General features: G+C 41.4%; 3 protein-coding genes across 4 annotated transcripts; 2 read left to right on the forward strand and 1 right to left on the reverse strand.

The window, feature by feature from the left end:
- The first annotated feature begins 885 nt into the window (after positions 1 to 885).
- Positions 886 to 5,131, forward strand: pdcl (phosducin-like). Its single transcript, XM_076283684.1, has 4 exons — positions 886 to 967; positions 2,206 to 2,386; positions 2,672 to 2,853; positions 3,004 to 5,131. Exons 2-4 carry the CDS (start codon positions 2,212 to 2,214, stop codon positions 3,580 to 3,582), a joined length of 936 nt encoding a protein of 311 aa, XP_076139799.1. The 5' UTR covers positions 886 to 967; positions 2,206 to 2,211; the 3' UTR covers positions 3,583 to 5,131.
- A 3,501-nt stretch (positions 5,132 to 8,632) lies between these two features.
- rpl28 (ribosomal protein L28) lies at positions 8,633 to 10,735 on the reverse strand. The gene is made up of 5 exons (XM_076283685.1): positions 10,670 to 10,735; positions 9,785 to 9,871; positions 9,405 to 9,528; positions 9,187 to 9,305; positions 8,633 to 8,778 (listed from the first exon to the last, which is right to left on the reverse strand). The coding sequence occupies exons 2-5, from the start codon at positions 9,863 to 9,865 to the stop codon at positions 8,689 to 8,691; spliced, it is 414 nt and encodes a 137-aa protein (XP_076139800.1). The 5' UTR covers positions 9,866 to 9,871; positions 10,670 to 10,735; the 3' UTR covers positions 8,633 to 8,688.
- A 241-nt stretch (positions 10,736 to 10,976) lies between these two features.
- Positions 10,977 to 13,019, forward strand: LOC143122798 (uncharacterized). Of its 2 annotated transcripts, none has more exons than XM_076283686.1 (6): positions 10,977 to 11,295; positions 11,506 to 11,611; positions 11,702 to 11,811; positions 11,894 to 11,993; positions 12,282 to 12,409; positions 12,651 to 13,019. In XM_076283686.1, exons 1-6 carry the CDS (start codon positions 11,205 to 11,207, stop codon positions 12,776 to 12,778), a joined length of 663 nt encoding a protein of 220 aa, XP_076139801.1. In that variant the 5' UTR covers positions 10,977 to 11,204; the 3' UTR covers positions 12,779 to 13,019. The 2 variants fall into 2 exon arrangements, with proteins under 2 accessions (XP_076139801.1, XP_076139802.1); XM_076283687.1 differs by having other exon boundaries at positions 12,285 to 12,409.
- The last annotated feature ends 5,888 nt before the right edge of the window (positions 13,020 to 18,907 follow it).

The following is an 18,907-nucleotide window of genomic DNA, read 5'->3' on the forward strand; positions in this document are numbered from 1 at the left end:
CCAATATTAGCTTTTGAGATGTCTGACTATGGTTTTTTTGGGGTGCTGAATCTATCCCAGCCATTCGTTTTTGAGTAAAAATGACTCCAAGTCCATAAAAAAATCTATATAAAGTGTATTTATTGAACAATTATTCGGGGCACCCCAAACTTGATTGCCTCTCCAGGTGTTTCCCAGAGGATTTGGCCGTGGATAAATTCAGAGATGTTACTAGACACCTATTATAGGTGCCTAACTTTCCCTAACTACAAGGACATCCAGTGATGGACTTTGTAGTAGCCCATCTCTAGGCTATGCCCATGCACAGAGAGTTCTGTGCTGCAGCTCCTGTAGTCAGAGGCAGTTTCTCAGGCTTGATAGTTACAATATCTCACAAATGTGAGTAGGCTACACCCCTCACATTTTTGTAAATATTTTCTTATATCTTTTCATGGGGCAACAACACTGAAGAAATGACACTTTGCTACAATTTAAAGTGTACAGCTTCTATAACAGTATAAATGTAGCTGTCCCGTCAAAATAACTCAACACAGCCATTAATGTCTGAACTGCTGGCAACAAAAGTGAGTAGGCTACACCCCTGAAGTGAAACTGAACTAGGTGGGCTAGTAAAAACTAGGTAGGCTAGTAAAAAAAAAGCTATTGTAAGATTTTTTTTTGCAGATTGGCAAAAAAAGCCTAACCTTCCCAAACTATATAAGTCTATTAATATTATTATTTTTGGGGCGCTTTTTTTTTCTTCTTTACACTGTTCGTTTTTATGTTAATGTCATGTGTATTTATGTTATTGTAGGCCTATGTCGCTTTGAACAACCATACCATAAACATAAACATTAAATCCGAACTCTTATTTAGACAGGTTCTAGGTCTCTGTGTCCGGAAGTGTAGCGTTGCTCTTGTGAGGTGGACTGGACGTCGTAAGACAGCAGTTGGATTACTGTGGATATTTCCAAATATATATATTGTGGTAAGACGCCGGTTTTTACATAAAAGACAGTTATTCAAATGCTGATGTTGTGATCAATGTTGTGAACCTTATCTATGGTAAATGCCACACAGACAAGAGACATTCGTTGGCGAAAGCACTAGAAGGTTAGCACTACTATCGATATAACGTTTAAAGGTAGCCATCACTAGCACACAGCTAAATTAGTAGCTGCTAAGTAAACGTTAACTTAACGTTAACTAATGATAACTCAAGAGGATGTTTTGGCTGTATGCCGACTGCAAGCAATATTTTTGGGAAAAGCTGTAGTACGTTGGGTGTCAATATGAATGTGGTACATTGCAATTACATGTTTATAAATGGGTAGCGGTGCTAGTGGTAACATTTCTAGTTAAGGAAGTGCTATCTAGCTAACGTTACAACATTAGCAGAGACACCAAATGAGTTGTACGCAATTCTAAACATTACGCCATCGTTAAGTAAATCTAACTTTTGATAGCAGCTAGACGTGTCAAATTGACAAAGAGGAAATGTAATCATTCTGAATCGACCTATATAGCCAGATAAGTTTAGATAAGAAGACGTCAAATTTAGGCTAATGAGCTTAACGTTAGTGAGCTTCGGCCCACTGTCCATTATCGTTACTGTCATTAGTAAATCGCTTTTCATGGTCATTTATGGTCTCTGAACCGCCGAGTTGTAGAATTTCTTGCAAATTGTGTATGGGCTCTCTAGCGACATTTGTTTACTAGTAAACAGTGTGTGTGCAGTTTTGTTAGTATTACGTTTGTGTCATCTCATGGTAGATGTGAAACGATTCACCGGTCCTTATTGGTGTCCTGTAGTCATAAGCTAAATGGGGAGCCCTACTCTGAATTGCATAGAGCCATCCCTACTCCGTCTTTATAATTATGTCTGCATCCATCTCTGATAGACCATCTGTGCAGGGGGATTAACAGTTGTTTTGTTTTTGCTTTGTCTGGCAGATCAATTAATGTAAGCTGCATCGTAGACGTAGCGTTTATTCAGAAAAATCCATATGCAAGTGAAGACAGAGCTTAGTGCACAGATAGTTTATATACCTATTTGTATGCTATTAATAATTGGATAACTTGTAGCTAGACAGTGCTTTATTTTCTGACCTCTTCTATTGTGGCATTTTCCAACGACCTTTGTGTTTGAATCTGTTGTCATTCTGGAGCTTCAAACGTGAACATCACTGAACTGAAATTTTACAACTTTGTTGTGCATCATCTCAGGTAGCCATGACTACATTGGATGACAGGCTCCTGGGCGAGAAGCTGCAGTACTACTGCAGCAGCAGTGAGGATGAGGATAGCGACCACGAGGAAGATGAAATGGGCTCTAAAACCATCCGTGACCAGGCAGTGGTGGAGCCAGAGGTGGACTACAGTCCAGATGGCTCTGCTGTCAACACAGGTAAGTTAATGAATGACCTTCCTGATTTGTTAGATCCAGACCCACCACCAGTCACCAGAGTGGGGTTAAATATTATTGGATGATATTGGTGTAAATTGGGAAGTGGGAGTAGGGGAACCAAAATGACACCTGTGCTGAAACCCTTGTTTGTTGCTCCTTTATTAAGTTTTTGTCTCACTCCCATCACCTCTGAATGAATACATCACCTGTGTGGTACTGGATTTGGGCTCTTTTAAAAAAGCCATTAAAAAAAGCGGTCTTGTTCATTCTGTCTGTTTTGCCTAGGACCAAAGGGTGTGATAAATGACTGGCGGAAGTACAAACAGTTGGAGACAGAGCAAAAAAAGGAGCAGAAGAAAGAGATGGAGAAACTGATCAAGAAGCTGAGCATTACCTGCCGGTCACATCTGGATGAAGAGAAGGACAAAGAGAAACAAAAGAAGCTGCAGGACAAAATCCGTGGCAAGGTGTGTGAGCATGGTAGAGTGAGGTAGTTTGGAAGATGTGGAAGATGTATCTTGACATATCTACCCTTATATAGTCATCCAGAATGTGACTATTAAATAGATATATTTACTGTCCTTGCCAATGTTCATGTATGTCTTCTGTGCTCTCAGCTTGGAGTGAAGGAGATGGATGAGGACGAGGATGAGGACGCAGACGATGAGGAGTTCCTGGAGCAGTACCGACAGCAGCGCATGGCCGAGATGCGGCTGGCCCTGGACGGGGGCCGGCGCTTCAACCAGGTGGTGGACATCGGCAGCGGTGAGGAGTTCTTGCAGGCGGTGGACGAGGAGGGTCGCGGCACGCTGGTCATCATCCACATCTACGAGCCTGAGGTGCTGGCCTGCCAGGCCATGGAAGGCTGCTTGCTGTGCCTGGCCCAGCAGTACCCGCTGGTCAAGTTCTGCCGCGTGCTGGGCTCAGACATCGGCACCAGCGAGCAGTTTCGCACCTCGGCGCTGCCCGCCCTGCTGATGTACCGCAACGGCGAGCTGGTGGGCAACCTGGTGCGTGTCAGCGACCAGCTCGGCGAAGACTTCTACGCCACAGACGTAGAGGCCATGCTGCAGGAGTACGGCCTGTTGCCCGACAAGTACGCCCATTCAACACTCAACGCCGGCGCCAATGGAAGCATCCGGAACAGCAACCTCGCGCAGCTCAGCGACTCCGACAGTGACTTGGACTTAGACTAGATACCCCCTCCATACCTGACCATACCTGGACACTCTCTCAGGCGTCACATGTACACATGTACACATGAACACGTACTCACACATATGCACACCAACCACAAGCAGACATGGTTGTCAGGTCAGTCTTTGTTGGCTAAGCTGTTATCTCTGCAGCTGCAGAGACCAGGGGGACCATTACTAACATGATATTTAATGCAGTTTTTCGTTTTAGCTTTCTTATCCAAGCATACATATTAATAAACACACCATTAAATGCTCGAGGTGGTAAAAGTCAGCTACCAATATGTTTCTGTGTGCGACAGTTGCCTGGTATTGCCCTTTGGATGTGTAGTATGAAAAATGCAACTTTTGTTTTGTTTTTATAAGTCCTATAGTCATTCCTATAATTAAGAATAATGGTTTGAATGAGCTCTTAACTGTTCACTGTAATAGTAACTGGGACCTCATAGTGATGATGTTATACCTAGAGCTGCTAAACCTGCAGACAAAGGGCATTGCAGAGTCCAGTAGTAAGGTTAGGTATAAGCTGTCAGTTCATTTCATTCTTTAACAGAGCTTGACATGAATCTATTTGTTTGGGAATTTCTCCACTAGCAATACACATGCTCAGTGCTCAAGGAACATTTTCTTTCTACTTCATGTGTTTACCTATATGCTAACATTGGTATGGAAGTGCATAGCCTAGTAGCTATTGGTCATTTACATGTGTTAGGAGCAAATCTTTTGTGTGTGTGTGTTCGGGATGGGCGTTATAGACTTACAATAACATATTTTATGGTATTTTTTTGCGACCATAATATAAATGATGTTATTACAATAGTACTATTCACCTTAGTATTTTCCACAGCCACAAGTCACGTCAGCTTACAGTTTTGAAATCCGCATAAACACAACAAATAAAACTTGATCCTGACCATCATCAGCAATGAACTCCACTTCCTCGTGTACAGTTTGAACTCAGCATTCAGTCATGCTTGTTCTCCTTCTACACGAGAGCTGCCCACCTTGCAACACATATCAACATGCCATCACCTATATTGGGATATGACAAATTCTGATCATGGGGAGTAATGCAACCAGGATATCGACAGTAATACAATTTGGTCCATCCCGTGTGCGTGTGTTTGTGTGTACTATTCTTAGAATCAGAGAATTTATATTTGAACATATCAAATATCACTGTTTATTGAGCATACTGGATGGTTCCATTCTCCATTTGACAGACATAAGCACAAGCACTCATGTGGCAGAGAGTAAAAGCATGGCACATCTTAGCACGAGTTCACAACCCTGTGAGATCTTCTCCACCATGTTGACAGTGTACGTGTGTGACGGTTTCTCAGTCAGAAATGTTCTATGAATTTATTACCTGATAATGCAAATATGTTCCTTATGTAAATTAGGTAAAGTATTTATTCCTGAAAGCATGTGCTTAGTTCCTGAAATATCTAGTATTGACTTTAGGTCCCCTGCTATAATGTGTGGTTGATATCTCAGTTTTGTATTTTTAACCTTGATGTGTTTGTGCAAATAAAAATGAAAAAATATACCAGAGAAATTCCTTGGATATCATCCAAACGTATACACACCAGTCCATGTAAACGTCCCCGTCACAAATATTTCATATACTTTATTTATATTTTATTTCCAGTGGTTCTTATATAATGTATAAAAATAAGATTTGATTGACATAACACTAATTCCACATATTCTTTTGAAGCGTGTAGCAGAAAAGGGATTTCCTACATTACATTACCACACTCCTACACACACATTCACACAAGATGTATACTCATACATACACATACACACAAATAAAGCAAAGTAAGAACAGATGAATACAAAGGCTATGTACAAAGCATTCATTCTGTCCTAATCCCTATGACACATTGATTACCCCACTCATTCTACAGCAGATTTGGTCTTAAACACAGTTGTTGCAGGACATAACAAACCCCCAGAGAAGCAGGAAGTTAATACTGTATTATCCTGTCAAGATGTCATGTACACCTACTTAAAGGAGATGGACCAGAAATGTGGCACTGACTAAAAGATGGGGAGAAAAATGCTGTGTAAAAAAAAAGCTTTCCCCGTGAGCCTCTGATGCCCTCACGTTGCTGTGGCTAGACAATTATTGATTGCAGAGATTCACGTGCACAGAGCAATTAGACAGCCAGAGGCTCAAATGTGATGATTTCCTGAGGTCTAGGGGAACTCTCTCTTCTTCTCTCCCAGTGTCAGTGTGCTGGGAGGGGGGCACATCAGAGCAGCAGGTGGGTGGCTAACAGAAGAGCCAGGAGCAGGAGTGGGGTACAGTCTTTGAGGTCTGCGGCTGAGTCATGGGGGTCATGGCAGAGGGCTTGCTCGATTATGAAGTGTGTATCAGGGCTGATGCCTGAAACAAATCACACACAAAGCAGGCACTTAGATAAATGTCAAGATAGACACATTTAAAAAAAAAAATGTTTTACTCTTTAGAGTCAAACAATACTATGTCTTATTAAAACTGGTAGGCTTACTTGGGCACCTAAATATTGTCTGATATGTCACCATCTCATTGAGCTCATAGCTATCTCATCCGACTCCCTTCGTGGCAACAGGGTACTGATGCTTGGGTACCAAATGAAAAGGCCAATGAACTCTTGAATTGTTGTGATAAAGATGTTATACAGCAGCAGGCACCCTATGGCTGAACCCTCCAAATGATGCACCAGTGCTGACATGGAAGTCAATACTCAGCATGCATTATATGGGCAGAGGAAATGTGACATCACCAATCAATGTGATCCTATGCCCTCTAGTTTCCATCATAAAAAAAAGCAAAATAATAACAAAGTAAGCTGGGTGTCAGTGTTAGTGTGAGCAGTGGGGAATGGGGATAAGATCATGGGGATTTCCTTACCATGTAGAGACCATTCCTCCCAGAGATGCTGAAGCTCCTCCTGGTTGACAGTAGTTTGTTCTGGAGGGCATAGATGACAACACATGCACACAGCATTTTTGTGTTTGTAAGTCATAAAAAGATAACAATTCTTCTACACAGTCTGAGCAATGCACACACACACACACACACACACACACACAAAGGAACAAGTGCTGTGGTAAATACATGTATCATAAATAAATAATAATCTTCTATGTAAAAGATTGAGTGAAGCTGAATATTGACGTGCCATTGGATGGATAAAAGACAGACGATGACAAAGACAAAAAAAGACTGAGAGATGTTATGTGATTGGAGGACATAGAGGACAGACTGAGCAAAAACAAGAGAGAGTGGAGAGAGTGAGGAACGAAGGGGAATGGGGAAAAAATAATGGGGCGCAGACAGACAGAAATACACACAGGGAGCGGGAATAACTAGTATGGCATACAACTCTTGTTCAAATCTTACATGTCCAGGACACAGAATAAGAGAGGATTTGTGTGTGAGAGAGAGAGAGAGAGAGAGAGAGAGAGAGAAACATGGCCATACCTCCAGCATTGTGCAACAGCAGCTGTCGCAGCTCTCTTAGGGCCTTGGTCAGGTTCTCCAGCTGGTCGTGCAGGTGGATGTTCTCCTCGATGAGCGCATGGATGGTGTCCTGCAGCTCAAAGGCCATGCATACATGCAGCAGCGCCAGCACACACACGCACCACCGCATGCTTGGACAGCCACACGCGCATCTGAGCAGTGGGGCCCTCGATCACACTCAACCGTGCACCAATGTGCAGAGGTCCCACAATACTGGTCAATATCCTGGCCATACACACACACATATGCACTTCAGTTCACAGCGGCTCAACTGTGAACTGATTGATTCAATAATTCCACATGGTCACACAATAGGGGGTGTGATGTAACATGGGTTTCATTTTAGTTTTCTATATGTTGCACATTATGCATATATTTTTTTATAAATGCATGCAACATATTGTGCTTCATTTTTGTACCTGTTAGTTCATTTGAAATTAATTTAAAAGGTTTCAGCTTGTGACAATGCACAGTTGAGCTAAAAGAGTGCGCACAGAATAGATTGCATCACCGCTTCCTCTCACACAGGGATCAATACAAACAGGCCATCAGCACTCTGCTGTGTAATTAACAGTGCTTCCATTTTGCCCTTCCCATGATTCTTTGTGAGAAATAGATCACTGCTGTCCAGCAGACAACCAGGTTTACTCCTGCCATGTGAAACGGTGAATAAATTTGATGTGGACATAATTTCCCTAATGGCAGAATTATAAACATTAGAGCACATTGCTATACAAATCAGAGCCTGATGGAAAAAGTCACTGAAACTTAATTTGATTCGACTTATAAAAGATCATAAAAGTGCACCTCACACTTAATTGCCCTCACTCTATTAAGATGAGTGAAATGATTCATGTTTAACATTATATCTTGACTATCACTAGTTTTGGCCTTGGTGGTTGGCTAGTGAGCATGCTAGAACTACACCATCACAGACGGAAAAAAAACAGTCAGGATATTCTGATATCAGAGGTAAGGAAAACACCACATGGTATATGATTGAAGGGTCCTATTAAGACATACAATGCTATTTGCTTAAGCTAATACCTATGGTAGTTAACTAAGGGGCCCCATTCAGATATGAGTGGTGAAGAGTAGACTACACCCAGAGGTTTGGGTTTTAGAGCCCCCTGGTCCCAGTATGCCCATTCAGCCATCTATTCATGGGCAAAGACAATTAATGGATGCACTGTCAAAGTCTACTGAACAGTCACGTTTCAGAACATTGATTCAGGTCTGCCAAACTAAAATACAAATTAAAAATTGATTCAAAAGTCTGGAAGTACAGACAGAGACAGCAAACTAGGTACAGCATAGTGGTAATTAATATGACCACATGGTGCTGCATGCAAGTACCTATACCTGTATTATCTGCAATTGGATTGTGTCTAGTGCTTGTCATATGACAAGTATTCCACCTCACCACTTACAAAATCATTTTAATTCCATTTTCACTGCAATACCCCAAAATATAGGGGTTACGATAAAACAATTAGATTATTGCGGGTGTGCTAAAAAATTAACAAAAAAACTGGATGTTTTTGAACAAAATGTCTTTATTTGAAGATAACACATGGTGCACGACTGGCTGCTTATGCAGTCTTGGCGGCACGGGTGCGCTTCTTCTTCACCACCACGGGCTTCTGGCTACGCAGGATGGCACTGGCACGACGCAGGGCAGCCTGAGGGAGCAACACAACCATCAGTCACCATGGCCACAATGCCATGTGCATCAGCTGGTCAAAAGTAAATACTGCACACATCATTTGACGCCCATGTAAGGTATATAACAGTCCATTTTCAAATCCTAAAAACTGCCCACACATGAATTCAGGCACATTGCCTCAGAACTGAAAGCCCTGTGCAGGTGTAGCTGGCTGTCATTTTAAAACACCACAGCACTGTGTGTAAATTAGCTTAGAAATATGCCTACTGCTTGACTGGAAATGCAATGCAGTTATTAAACATGTAGACTTAATCTGTGTGTCCACAAATTGTTCCAAAAACACAATGATCAAAAGTGTACACGAATGTAACCATCATTCTCATTTCACGCATGCTCAAGGCAAGAAATGTGTAGATATGCGTACCATGCGCAGGTCTCTCCTGTAGTGATTCTTGCGGATGATGTGACGCAGGCTGCTCAGTGTGGCTCTGGCGTTCTTGTTGATTGTGATCTTCTCATAGCAAGTGGCAGGTTTACGCTGGCCTGAAACACACACCCATGAATACAATCAACTTACACATCCAAAACACTAGTCACATGCCACAGTGCACCAATGAGTAGAGCTGTAATCGAGCTTGATACCTGCTCTCTTCTTCAGTACAACGACCACACCCTTTCCATCAGCTGCAGGCTCCACTCCTACAGACTTGCGGTGCACAAGACCATTGAAGCGGAAGGAGTTGCGAGACTTAAGGTTGTTGGCCTCCTACAAAGGGTAAACAAATGGACTTACTCTTAAATTACTTACAGTGTGCAATTCACCTTCAGTATTGTATATAAGAGACCAATGTTCAGGTTGCTAGTCAAATCTTTTATTATGTACTTAATCACAGTTCAGATTCATTCAGCTCTCTACACCATAAGACAGCCGTTTTCTATCAGTGATGCTGATCAAACACACCTGGCAGAGCATGTTAAAGGATCACATTTAATGTGCAACATTATGTGTACATTTTACTTACAGTGCTGTAAGTCTGTCCGTTCCTCTTGATGAGGTAACTGGAGCAGTTCCTGATGACCATCCACTGCAGATGAGACGACATCTTTACCTGCAAATGCAAAGAGGAGAAACAGTTAGGCATGCATCACTCATTTCCATATGTAGTGACACTGACTTCCTAAAAGGTTAAGACCAATGGTTTATCCGAAAAAGTGGATTTAAATCAATCCAATATAATGTATAACAAGTGGCGGAAGTGATTGCAGCAGGGAGGGAGCCTGACCATTTCTACTGTCACCAGGTTTGATTAGAGTTCCGCAAGCTGACACACTTGTAGTAATTCTTAACACATTACAACTGTGAATATGAACGTAGTTTACCATTACAGCCAAAATTATAATATATGTTACGAAAAACAGTAGACAAACACCATAAGCATTACCTTATATCAACGGGTGACACTACGCTAGCTACTAATGGCTAAGATAAGCTAACAAATATGCCAACTAACTTTGAGCATACGTTACAAAAAGGAAGATGTTTACAACACCACAAACAGCTTCATAACTGTGTTAAACCAAAGATGACGTAACTTTAAAAATACATCTGCACTATGAAACACAAGTATTATGTATGGTCCCACAAATGGCTATGCTAACGTTAATTCCCAGACAGCACACGAGTACGCAAGAAAGCAAGGCCTCAAGTCTTCAGTAAGTGCGGCACCGACAGCCTCGTGAAGTGTTACATTAAATTAAGAGCACCAGTACTCACAATGCAATCGAGTTTAGAAAACTGAAATGTTATTATGCTTCTTGCGGTGTAAAAAGAACATGAAAACAACGATAAATATCTTAATAGATACAAAATTACACAGGTTAAAGCGAAGAAAAACCGACCACGTTACCTTTCAGCGCAGGAAGGGGGAGGAAAAGGAACTACCTTCGCATCCGGTCAAATGTTGTAGATCCTTACGCCCCTGCATCTTATTGCTATTTGGGAAAAGCGGTAAAATGATTAAACTAAAATTAATTCAAAAATGTATTTTTCATCAATGTAGCACACTGTTCGTTGTATTAGTACTGAGTATAAAGGAAATCGGGTATATTATTATTTTTTCTGAGTGCACTATTTGGTGCGGACGGTTTGGCGCTGCGTCTGTACAAAAAAATACTTCGGCACTGATTAATTACGTCACTCTTGTGCGCCAAAATAAATAACTATGGACTCTGCTATGGATTTGTCCCATGATTTGTCCACATCTACAAGTACATTTTTCAGGATATTTAACCTTTACGGGAAATTGTAATGGAAACGCTACAACAATACTACCAAGGTAACTTGTATTTATAAAGAGTAAAACAGGAATACAGTCCAAATCTAGCTAGCTGCAGTTCAGTCAGATGTTACAAAATACTTGCTAGATACATTGATGCATCATCATGAATGAGGAGGAAAATCTGGACGAACTTGGAGAGAAACTGTATGACCGAATATTTTCTAAACATGGAGAAATCGCGGGCAAACTGACAGGTGAGGAATTATACCACTTGCCATTTGTTTACACTATGTTGTTAGAGTTAGTTATTGCCCACAGTGTATTTCCTGTTTCTAAACTGCAATTGTAATTTATGCTAAAATAGTCTTAGCGTTGTTATATAATGCTGCTTGAGGAGTATCGATATGCAGATCTGTGCTATGATTGGTTATGTGGTGAGACCCTTTTGTTTTGACTGGATGTAGGGATGATGCTAGAACTGCCTGACAAAGTCATCATGCAGATGCTACAAGATGAGTCTGTCCTTAACGATGGAATAAGCAAAGCACTACAGGCTCTCAGCCCAGACAGGTAACATACAAAATCAAGCCACAGTCTCAGTGTTCAAACACAGATGTTGTGTCGGTGACATGCACTCACGATCATGATTCTGTCTCTCAGTCAGGTGGTGTTTGAGGTAGAGGAGGCATCTGCCTCTTCGGACTCTTTGGGTGAACGACTCTACGACCTCATCGACCTTCACAACACCGGCCACACGCACAAAATCACAGGTAACCTTTCTTTGTGATGAGACACAGTCCATGCCATTCAGTAAGTGTTGAACATGATTACACTTGTGATTTGTGTACACAGGCATGCTGTTGGAACAGAACAAGGAGGCCATTCTTCAAATCCTGTCAGATCCTGAATTGCTGGAAAAGAAGATCAACATTGCCTTAAAAACGCTCCTTGAGTATGTATGCATGAATTTCTGTACTATTGTTGCTGTCTGCTCTATAATAATAATAATAATAAGCTTTATTTGTATAGCATCTTTCATACACAGAATGCAGCTCAAGGTGCTTTACATTTGAAGCATGTAACACAATAATAGTCAGTCAGTCATTATCAATCACTTTTCTTCATTGCTGTGGCCGTTTATGATCCAATCAGCAACATATCAAAAATATAGAAAATAACATGTCAATAACCTTGCTCTAGTTATAGAATATCATTTTATGTCCCCTTGTTTTTGTGTAAGTAGGCAGGGGGAGGAGAGGACCAACATGACTGAAAGCTCTGATTCTGAGGTTGAATCAGAATCCATTGGAGAAAAACTGTTCAACCTTGTGAAACAGATAGACCCCACCCACTCAGCTGACATCACAGGTGAGCTGGCCAGTTGTAACTCTGTACTAATATTTGAAAGTCAACCTTACCTTTTACCTTTGTTGTGTTTAAGATCCTGCACAAAACCGTACCGAACATGTCACTCCTTTTAAGATGTTGCTGCTCCTCTTAAAGAGACAGCACACAAAAATATCCTATGTTATGGATATGTGTTGATTACTGAGCTATATAATGAGCTTTTGTAATGTACAGTATGTGTACGGTTTGTGTGTATCTGTAGGTATGCTGTTGGAGATGGACTCAGAGAGCTTGAATCAAGTCCTGAAAGACCGCTCCCTGCTTGAGGTTGCAGTTAAAAGGGCACAGAGTGCTCTGGAAGCACATACCCACACCCACAGTTCGGAATAATGAGATGTGTTTATTCATCGAAGCTGAATTGCACAGTTGCCAGCCATCACAGGCCAACACAAATGAGTCAGACACTTCCTTGCGTAGTTCCTGTATGTGGACAAAGGAGAGGACTCAAACCCAAACGACGGGTAAAAAATTGTGGGAAGGAAGCCATGTTGGTTGATGAGATGGTTCAGTCATGTTATGAACTTTTATAACATTATGGATCCAATAACATGCTTATATTTTTTTACTATGATTGCTTGAATGTTTTTTCTTTTCCAAGTTCACAACTGAAAAACTGTTCTCCTGGGTCACTCAGGAAATATTTCTTCTGCGAAAGAGTAGAAAAAGAACTTACAGTTTGTCCTTAAGAGTACTCAACTGTTGATATGGACTTGTTATTGAACATGTCCCTAATCCTTGTCCTAGTTGTATGTTTTGTCTGAAGTATACATACCCCTAATGTCCCATGACTCCTAATGTCCCCTATTAGAGCATTGTTTGGACAGTAAATATCTGCTGACAGAAGAAGGTAGTTTCATCATTAGCTACAATACAACTGCATCACAAGCTCACTCAACTTGAGGCTGTGTGGGAAATAAATAATAATAAAAAATACATCCAGTAGTTATTAGCTCTTCTGGTGTGTTACACCAACAGTCAATACTCGTCTCGGTACCTCCCCGCTCACATTTGTTGTGACTTTCAGGGTTCCCACTCTATGTCAAATATAAGTCGTCATGACTTTTCCCTGACAAAAAAACCTGAATTTCCATGACTTACTATATAATGAATAGTACAAATTATATACCGACCAATGATTTCAGAGCACATGCATAGCGTTCAAGGATCTTTCACTTTTTTAGAGCGGGAGATGAATAAATAGGCATTGAATAGCTGGGAAGGAATATGTGAAAAATCATGAAGATTGGGCACTTCTGGATAAGTTTTTGATTTTTGGCAGGGTGTTAGGTATAGGCCTAAGGTTTTAAAAAATCCATGGATACAAGTTGGGGTGGCCCCCCTAGTGGCAGTTATCCATAAAATCCAAAATGGCCCCCGCTGAAAAGAGAAAAGATTATATCTCAGCTTCCTTTAGTCTTAAATTGTTGTATAATGTATTTTCTCTACTTTGTTTGATACAAGGAATCCAATTTTGATATGTTCTTATTATTTTAAGTCCATTTAAATCTAGTATCATAGTCATATTTAGCTCATAAACTGTCAATATCTCTGAAAAAGTCACATTGAAATATTACTCGGGTCCCTAGACCCATATTTTACCTCCAAGGTATGCTTTTCTTTGTTGATTGGACAGGTCAAAAATCACATGTTGTGACCAAAAGGACCATTGTTGAGGCCTTAAATAAACACAAATTCAGAACTATGCCACAGTGACAAGTTACAGTATATTAGGCTTTTCACCATGTTAAGGATCAATATTACATATTATAGTCAAATAACACAAAAAAACAATTCATACTTAAACCATAGACTTTCTAATAAAGAGACACAGCACTCAAAAAACCCTCCATATAAATGCATGAGCTTAGTTTGTAACGGCAATATGGCAGTTGTCTACGCAAATCACACCCCTTCCGCGGCAAATGTAGACATGTGAATACATTGAGCCAATAATGTGCTGTGTTGTGAATACATTGAGCCAATAATGTGGTGTGTTGTAGACTTGTAGTCAAGACCGCCTAAACCGAGACCAAGACACTACCAAGACCAGAGGGTATCAAGACCGAGACCAAGACGAGACCAAGGCCAAGACAGACTGAGTCAAGACCAAGACAAAGTCGAGACGAGACCGAGACCAAGACCGAGACCAAAAAAAAAAAAAAAAAAACAGCTAGCGAGCTAGTGTTACCAAAGTCCTTTTAGGCATGTCCCTCCACTCGGCGGCCATATTGTAACGCTTTTTGGGTACTCATCGGGCATCCTATTCAGCAGAAATGCGCGTGCGCAAGGCTTCACCACACCAACCGTGCTCCAGTGTCGAGTTCACAACACATGATTGGCACAATGTCTGCACAACACAGCACATAATTGGCTCAAAGTAGTCAACTCACACCACATGATTCGCTCAATGTATACACATGTCGACATTTTGGCGAGGAAGGGGTGGGATATGTGTAGACAACGGCCATATTGGCGTTGCAAACTAGCCCCATGCATTTCTATGGAGGATTTTTTGAGTGCTGTGTCTCCACATTAGAAAGTCTCTGGTGTTACACCATAACTTGCATCAATTGAAAAAGAGCAGCATACAGGGGCAGGGTTCTCAAGTTTTGAGCTCAGCTTGGAGTGAGATTGGGGGGGGGGTGCACTCACTCACTAATTATAAAATAAAAATTTGGAAAGAAGCATTAACCCTTTGAGACCTTGAATTTGTCATTGTAATCTATACATCCTATATCTTTTTTTTGTCTGGGAAAGTATAATGCATAGCCTATGTCTCTTTTTTGTTTTTTTTATGTCACCAGGAAGCATGTCAGTAGAAATAACTTTTCATATTTAGGTGGGATAGATTGGAATCTTGAAATATAATAATCGTGACGCTGGGATATTCTATGGCTCACCAATTTACGAGATGTAGGCCTATATGTACTGAGTGAGACAAATATTTTATTTATTAGGCTAATTGCTTTATTCACTTGAGTAGCCTATATTGTCACTGAATCATTAGACTAAGCATGTGCATGCCGAAACCGAGGACAGCAAGTTCATTATACATTATGGTGGTTGGCAGGTCATTGTCTGCAGCAGTCCTCTATGTTTAGAAAAAAATGTAGGCCTATGTGTAGCATACTCGCTCAAATTGATAACACTCGTTAATAATAAGCTAATTTTCATTCATTGTAGACATGGTCCATGGAGGATCAGATGGGTGTCCCGCGACCTGATGAACACGGCGCTAAAAAGCACAAAGGAGTGCGAAAGTTGCAGCCGTGACGACAGGGAAAGTGCAGGCAGCCACGAGAGTGATTGGTCGTGTAAAATGAACGTTGCTGATGTCTGGCTTACACAAAGCTATAACGACACAATCATTAGGTTTTCTTAATGACCGACAGTTTATTTTAGTTTATAGATAAGAAATAATTTTGCCATAAAGTAGGCTAGGCCAAATGTTCGTGAAAAGGCTTGATTTACACACCCTGTAAAGTACCATAAGTAGGCTGGTTTACCAAATGACAGACAGTTGAATTTCTGAATAAAAAGAATGTTGGTGCAGTTTTGAAATCTTAAACGTGTAACCCCACACAAGCATAACGTGGTTGTAGGGAGGGGATGTGCTATTTTGGAATTTTACCCGGATACAACGAATAGCCTACTATTTTTTGATTGGATGTCGGTGGCTATTTATTTTTTTGATTTTGCTGGTGAGTGGTGCGCTAGTTCTGAACCCTGCGAGAAATCCTCTCGTATCCCTGCGCCTCCTCTAATAATTATGCAGATACCTTGACATCCCTAGTAATATTTCTGCGTGAGAAATGCAAGGTGTGGTGTGTGAGCGTGTGAACTTGTTGAATTGCGTGTGTCTCACGCCCATTGCGTGAGACTTGAGAACCCTGCTGGGGTAAGAGGTTCAGTCCCAGTTTAAATTAAATTTAAGAAGGTATTATTTCAACTACAGACAGAACAATGCAGAGACAGTGCATGTCATGAATGTGTGTGACTGTGAGCTCACTCACTGTAAATGTTTTCGTAGACTGGGTGAGATAAACTATGTAGGCTATAGCAATTGCATGACAATGATGAGAGAGAGAGACTTTGCAAAACTTGCATTTTGCAGAATGCTTCTTTCTTGCCCCTGGACTGCAAATTTCTTTATGTTCCGTGAATGCAAATTTAATGATGGCGGAATTCGCTGACATTATATTACTAGGTCTGACTGGGACTGACAGCTACGACGTAAACCTAAGGTTTCGCGCTGGCTACACTTGCGTCTTTTGATTGAATGAGCGCCAGTTTCTTAATCACAACAAAATACATGTGTCATTGATTGGTTGCATTTGAAAGGTTGCATTTGAAGGGCGTGAAAGGCGAAATAATTTAATGTTGCATTATCGAATGTTATGTTTTGTATCATGGACATATTTTTTGCAAATCTCCCGACCACTATGTCGACCCGAGACCGCAAGACCAAGACAAGACCGAGGGATCCGAGACCAAGACAAGACCAAGACCAAACACGGTCGAGACTGTGACAAGACCGAGACCACGTAAAAGTGGTCTCGAGACCAAGACCGGTCTCGAGACATCCAACTCTAGTGTGTTGTGAAGACATCGTGCCAATCATGTGTTGTGATCTCACCGCTGGAGCAAGATTGGTGTCGTGAAGCCTTGCGCACGTGCATTTCTGCCGAAATGGATGCCCGATGAGTGCCCAAAAAGCGTTGCAATATGTCCGCAGAGTGGAGGGACTTGCCTAAAAGGACTTTGCTTAAACATCAAACGTCACCCTCATTCTGATCACCCAAGACCCAACCAGCCTCACACTGGAATCAGTGCACATGCAAGTTCTCAAACGCTGGACTGTAGGCCTACTCATGTATAGTAAGAACTGCGGTGTCGAGTCAATCAATTAAACACGGAAGCTTCTTTTCACTCATGGCCTCAAATCCCTGGATTCAATCCCCCCGACCCATAGATATATACCCCCGACCCATCATGCCTTATTCCAGCATGGAAAGTGTGCCCTGCACACTGCAGCTTTTTGTCTGGAAGGAGTCCCACTCTAGCCTCGTGAGACCATCCTGATCTCGCAAGTTTCAGATTTTCACTCGCAGATCAGTCTGGCATCTCTCCGATAAAGAAAATTTGGAGCAGTTCGTTAAACGAACGTCCAATCAGCGTTGGTTTTGAGGCGGGTTTAGGTGTGATGCAACGAGAAGCTACCGTTCAATCTGAACAACATGGCGACTTCCACGGATGAGATGAGCATAGCTATCGCTGAAGTTTTATCCGAATATATTTTAGTATTCCTGGGGAAGCTAGGAGTCTCTGCAATGTAGCTGGGAGGAATGAAGACACAGACATCCGCCAATTCGTTAGTGTTTGGTAGCACTGAATCTTAGTTACTTAACGAGAAGGAATATGCTTTCTTCAGACGGGTAGCCTGTTCATGTCACATACAAATAGTAAGTTAAAAAACTTTAATGTTAGCTACTTATCTAACTTGTATGTTAAAAAATGGCATTAGAAGAACGCTTCGTTTATCTGATGGGTTATTTGGACCGACCAACATAGGTGGTGATAGACAGATGCTTTATCCAATCAGCTAACCAGTATTTTCGCCCCTTTTTCAAACGTTCTCCAACGGAAAGTTCCCAGATGGATATGCGGAGCAAATGCGAAGCAATTCATCTGGCGGAGTCAGGTTAGTCCCTCTCCAAAACTCCAGAGATTCCAGACCCCAGTAAGTGGGGTTGGGAATGGAATGACAGAACCAAAGTCTGGGTGCCATATTGGACAGATCTGGAAGATGCCAGGGATGCTCACTCCTCCTCAACTGTGGCTGTGTGGTTGCCTGTATGGGCAACTGTAAGTGCCACTGAGCTGGACTTTGCTGTACCACATTGTGCAAGTGTGAGGAAGGCTGTAATGATGAAGAGTGAAACAACAAATCTTTGAATAATACATGATGTTTAAGTATTTAAAGAGTGCAGTGTATTTTTTTTGGGTGTTATTTGACTAAAATGTAATATTGACCCTTAACATGGTGAAAAGCCTAATATAACTTTTCACTGTGGCATAGTTCTGAAGTTGTGTTTATTTAAGGGTGTTTTGCCTTCATTTGTATAGGACAGTGAAGAGTGAGACAGGAAGTGAGTGGAGGAGAGATGGGGTGGGACCGGGACATGAACGCAGGTCGGATTCGAACCTGGGTCCCTGTGGGCACTTGGACCTGTATATGGTATGAGCGCTGTAGCCTGTTGTGCCACAACACCCCCTACAACACGTGATTTTTGACACTATAGTGATAGTGACCTGTCCATTCGACAAAGAAAAGCATACCTTGGAGGTAAAAATATGGGTCTAGGGACCTGAGTATTTCAATGTGACTTTTTCAGATATTGAGTTTATGAGCTAAATATGGCTATACATGGAAATTGACTTAAAATAAGCAGAACATAT

Source organism: Alosa pseudoharengus, unplaced genomic scaffold (genome assembly GCF_046254945.1).
Source record: "Alosa pseudoharengus isolate Yale_2024_CS ecotype anadromous, Long Island Sound unplaced genomic scaffold, YU_APseudo_1.1 YU_APseudo_1.1_scf_14, whole genome shotgun sequence".
Classification (NCBI taxonomy): Eukaryota; Metazoa; Chordata; class Actinopteri; order Clupeiformes; family Clupeidae; genus Alosa; species Alosa pseudoharengus.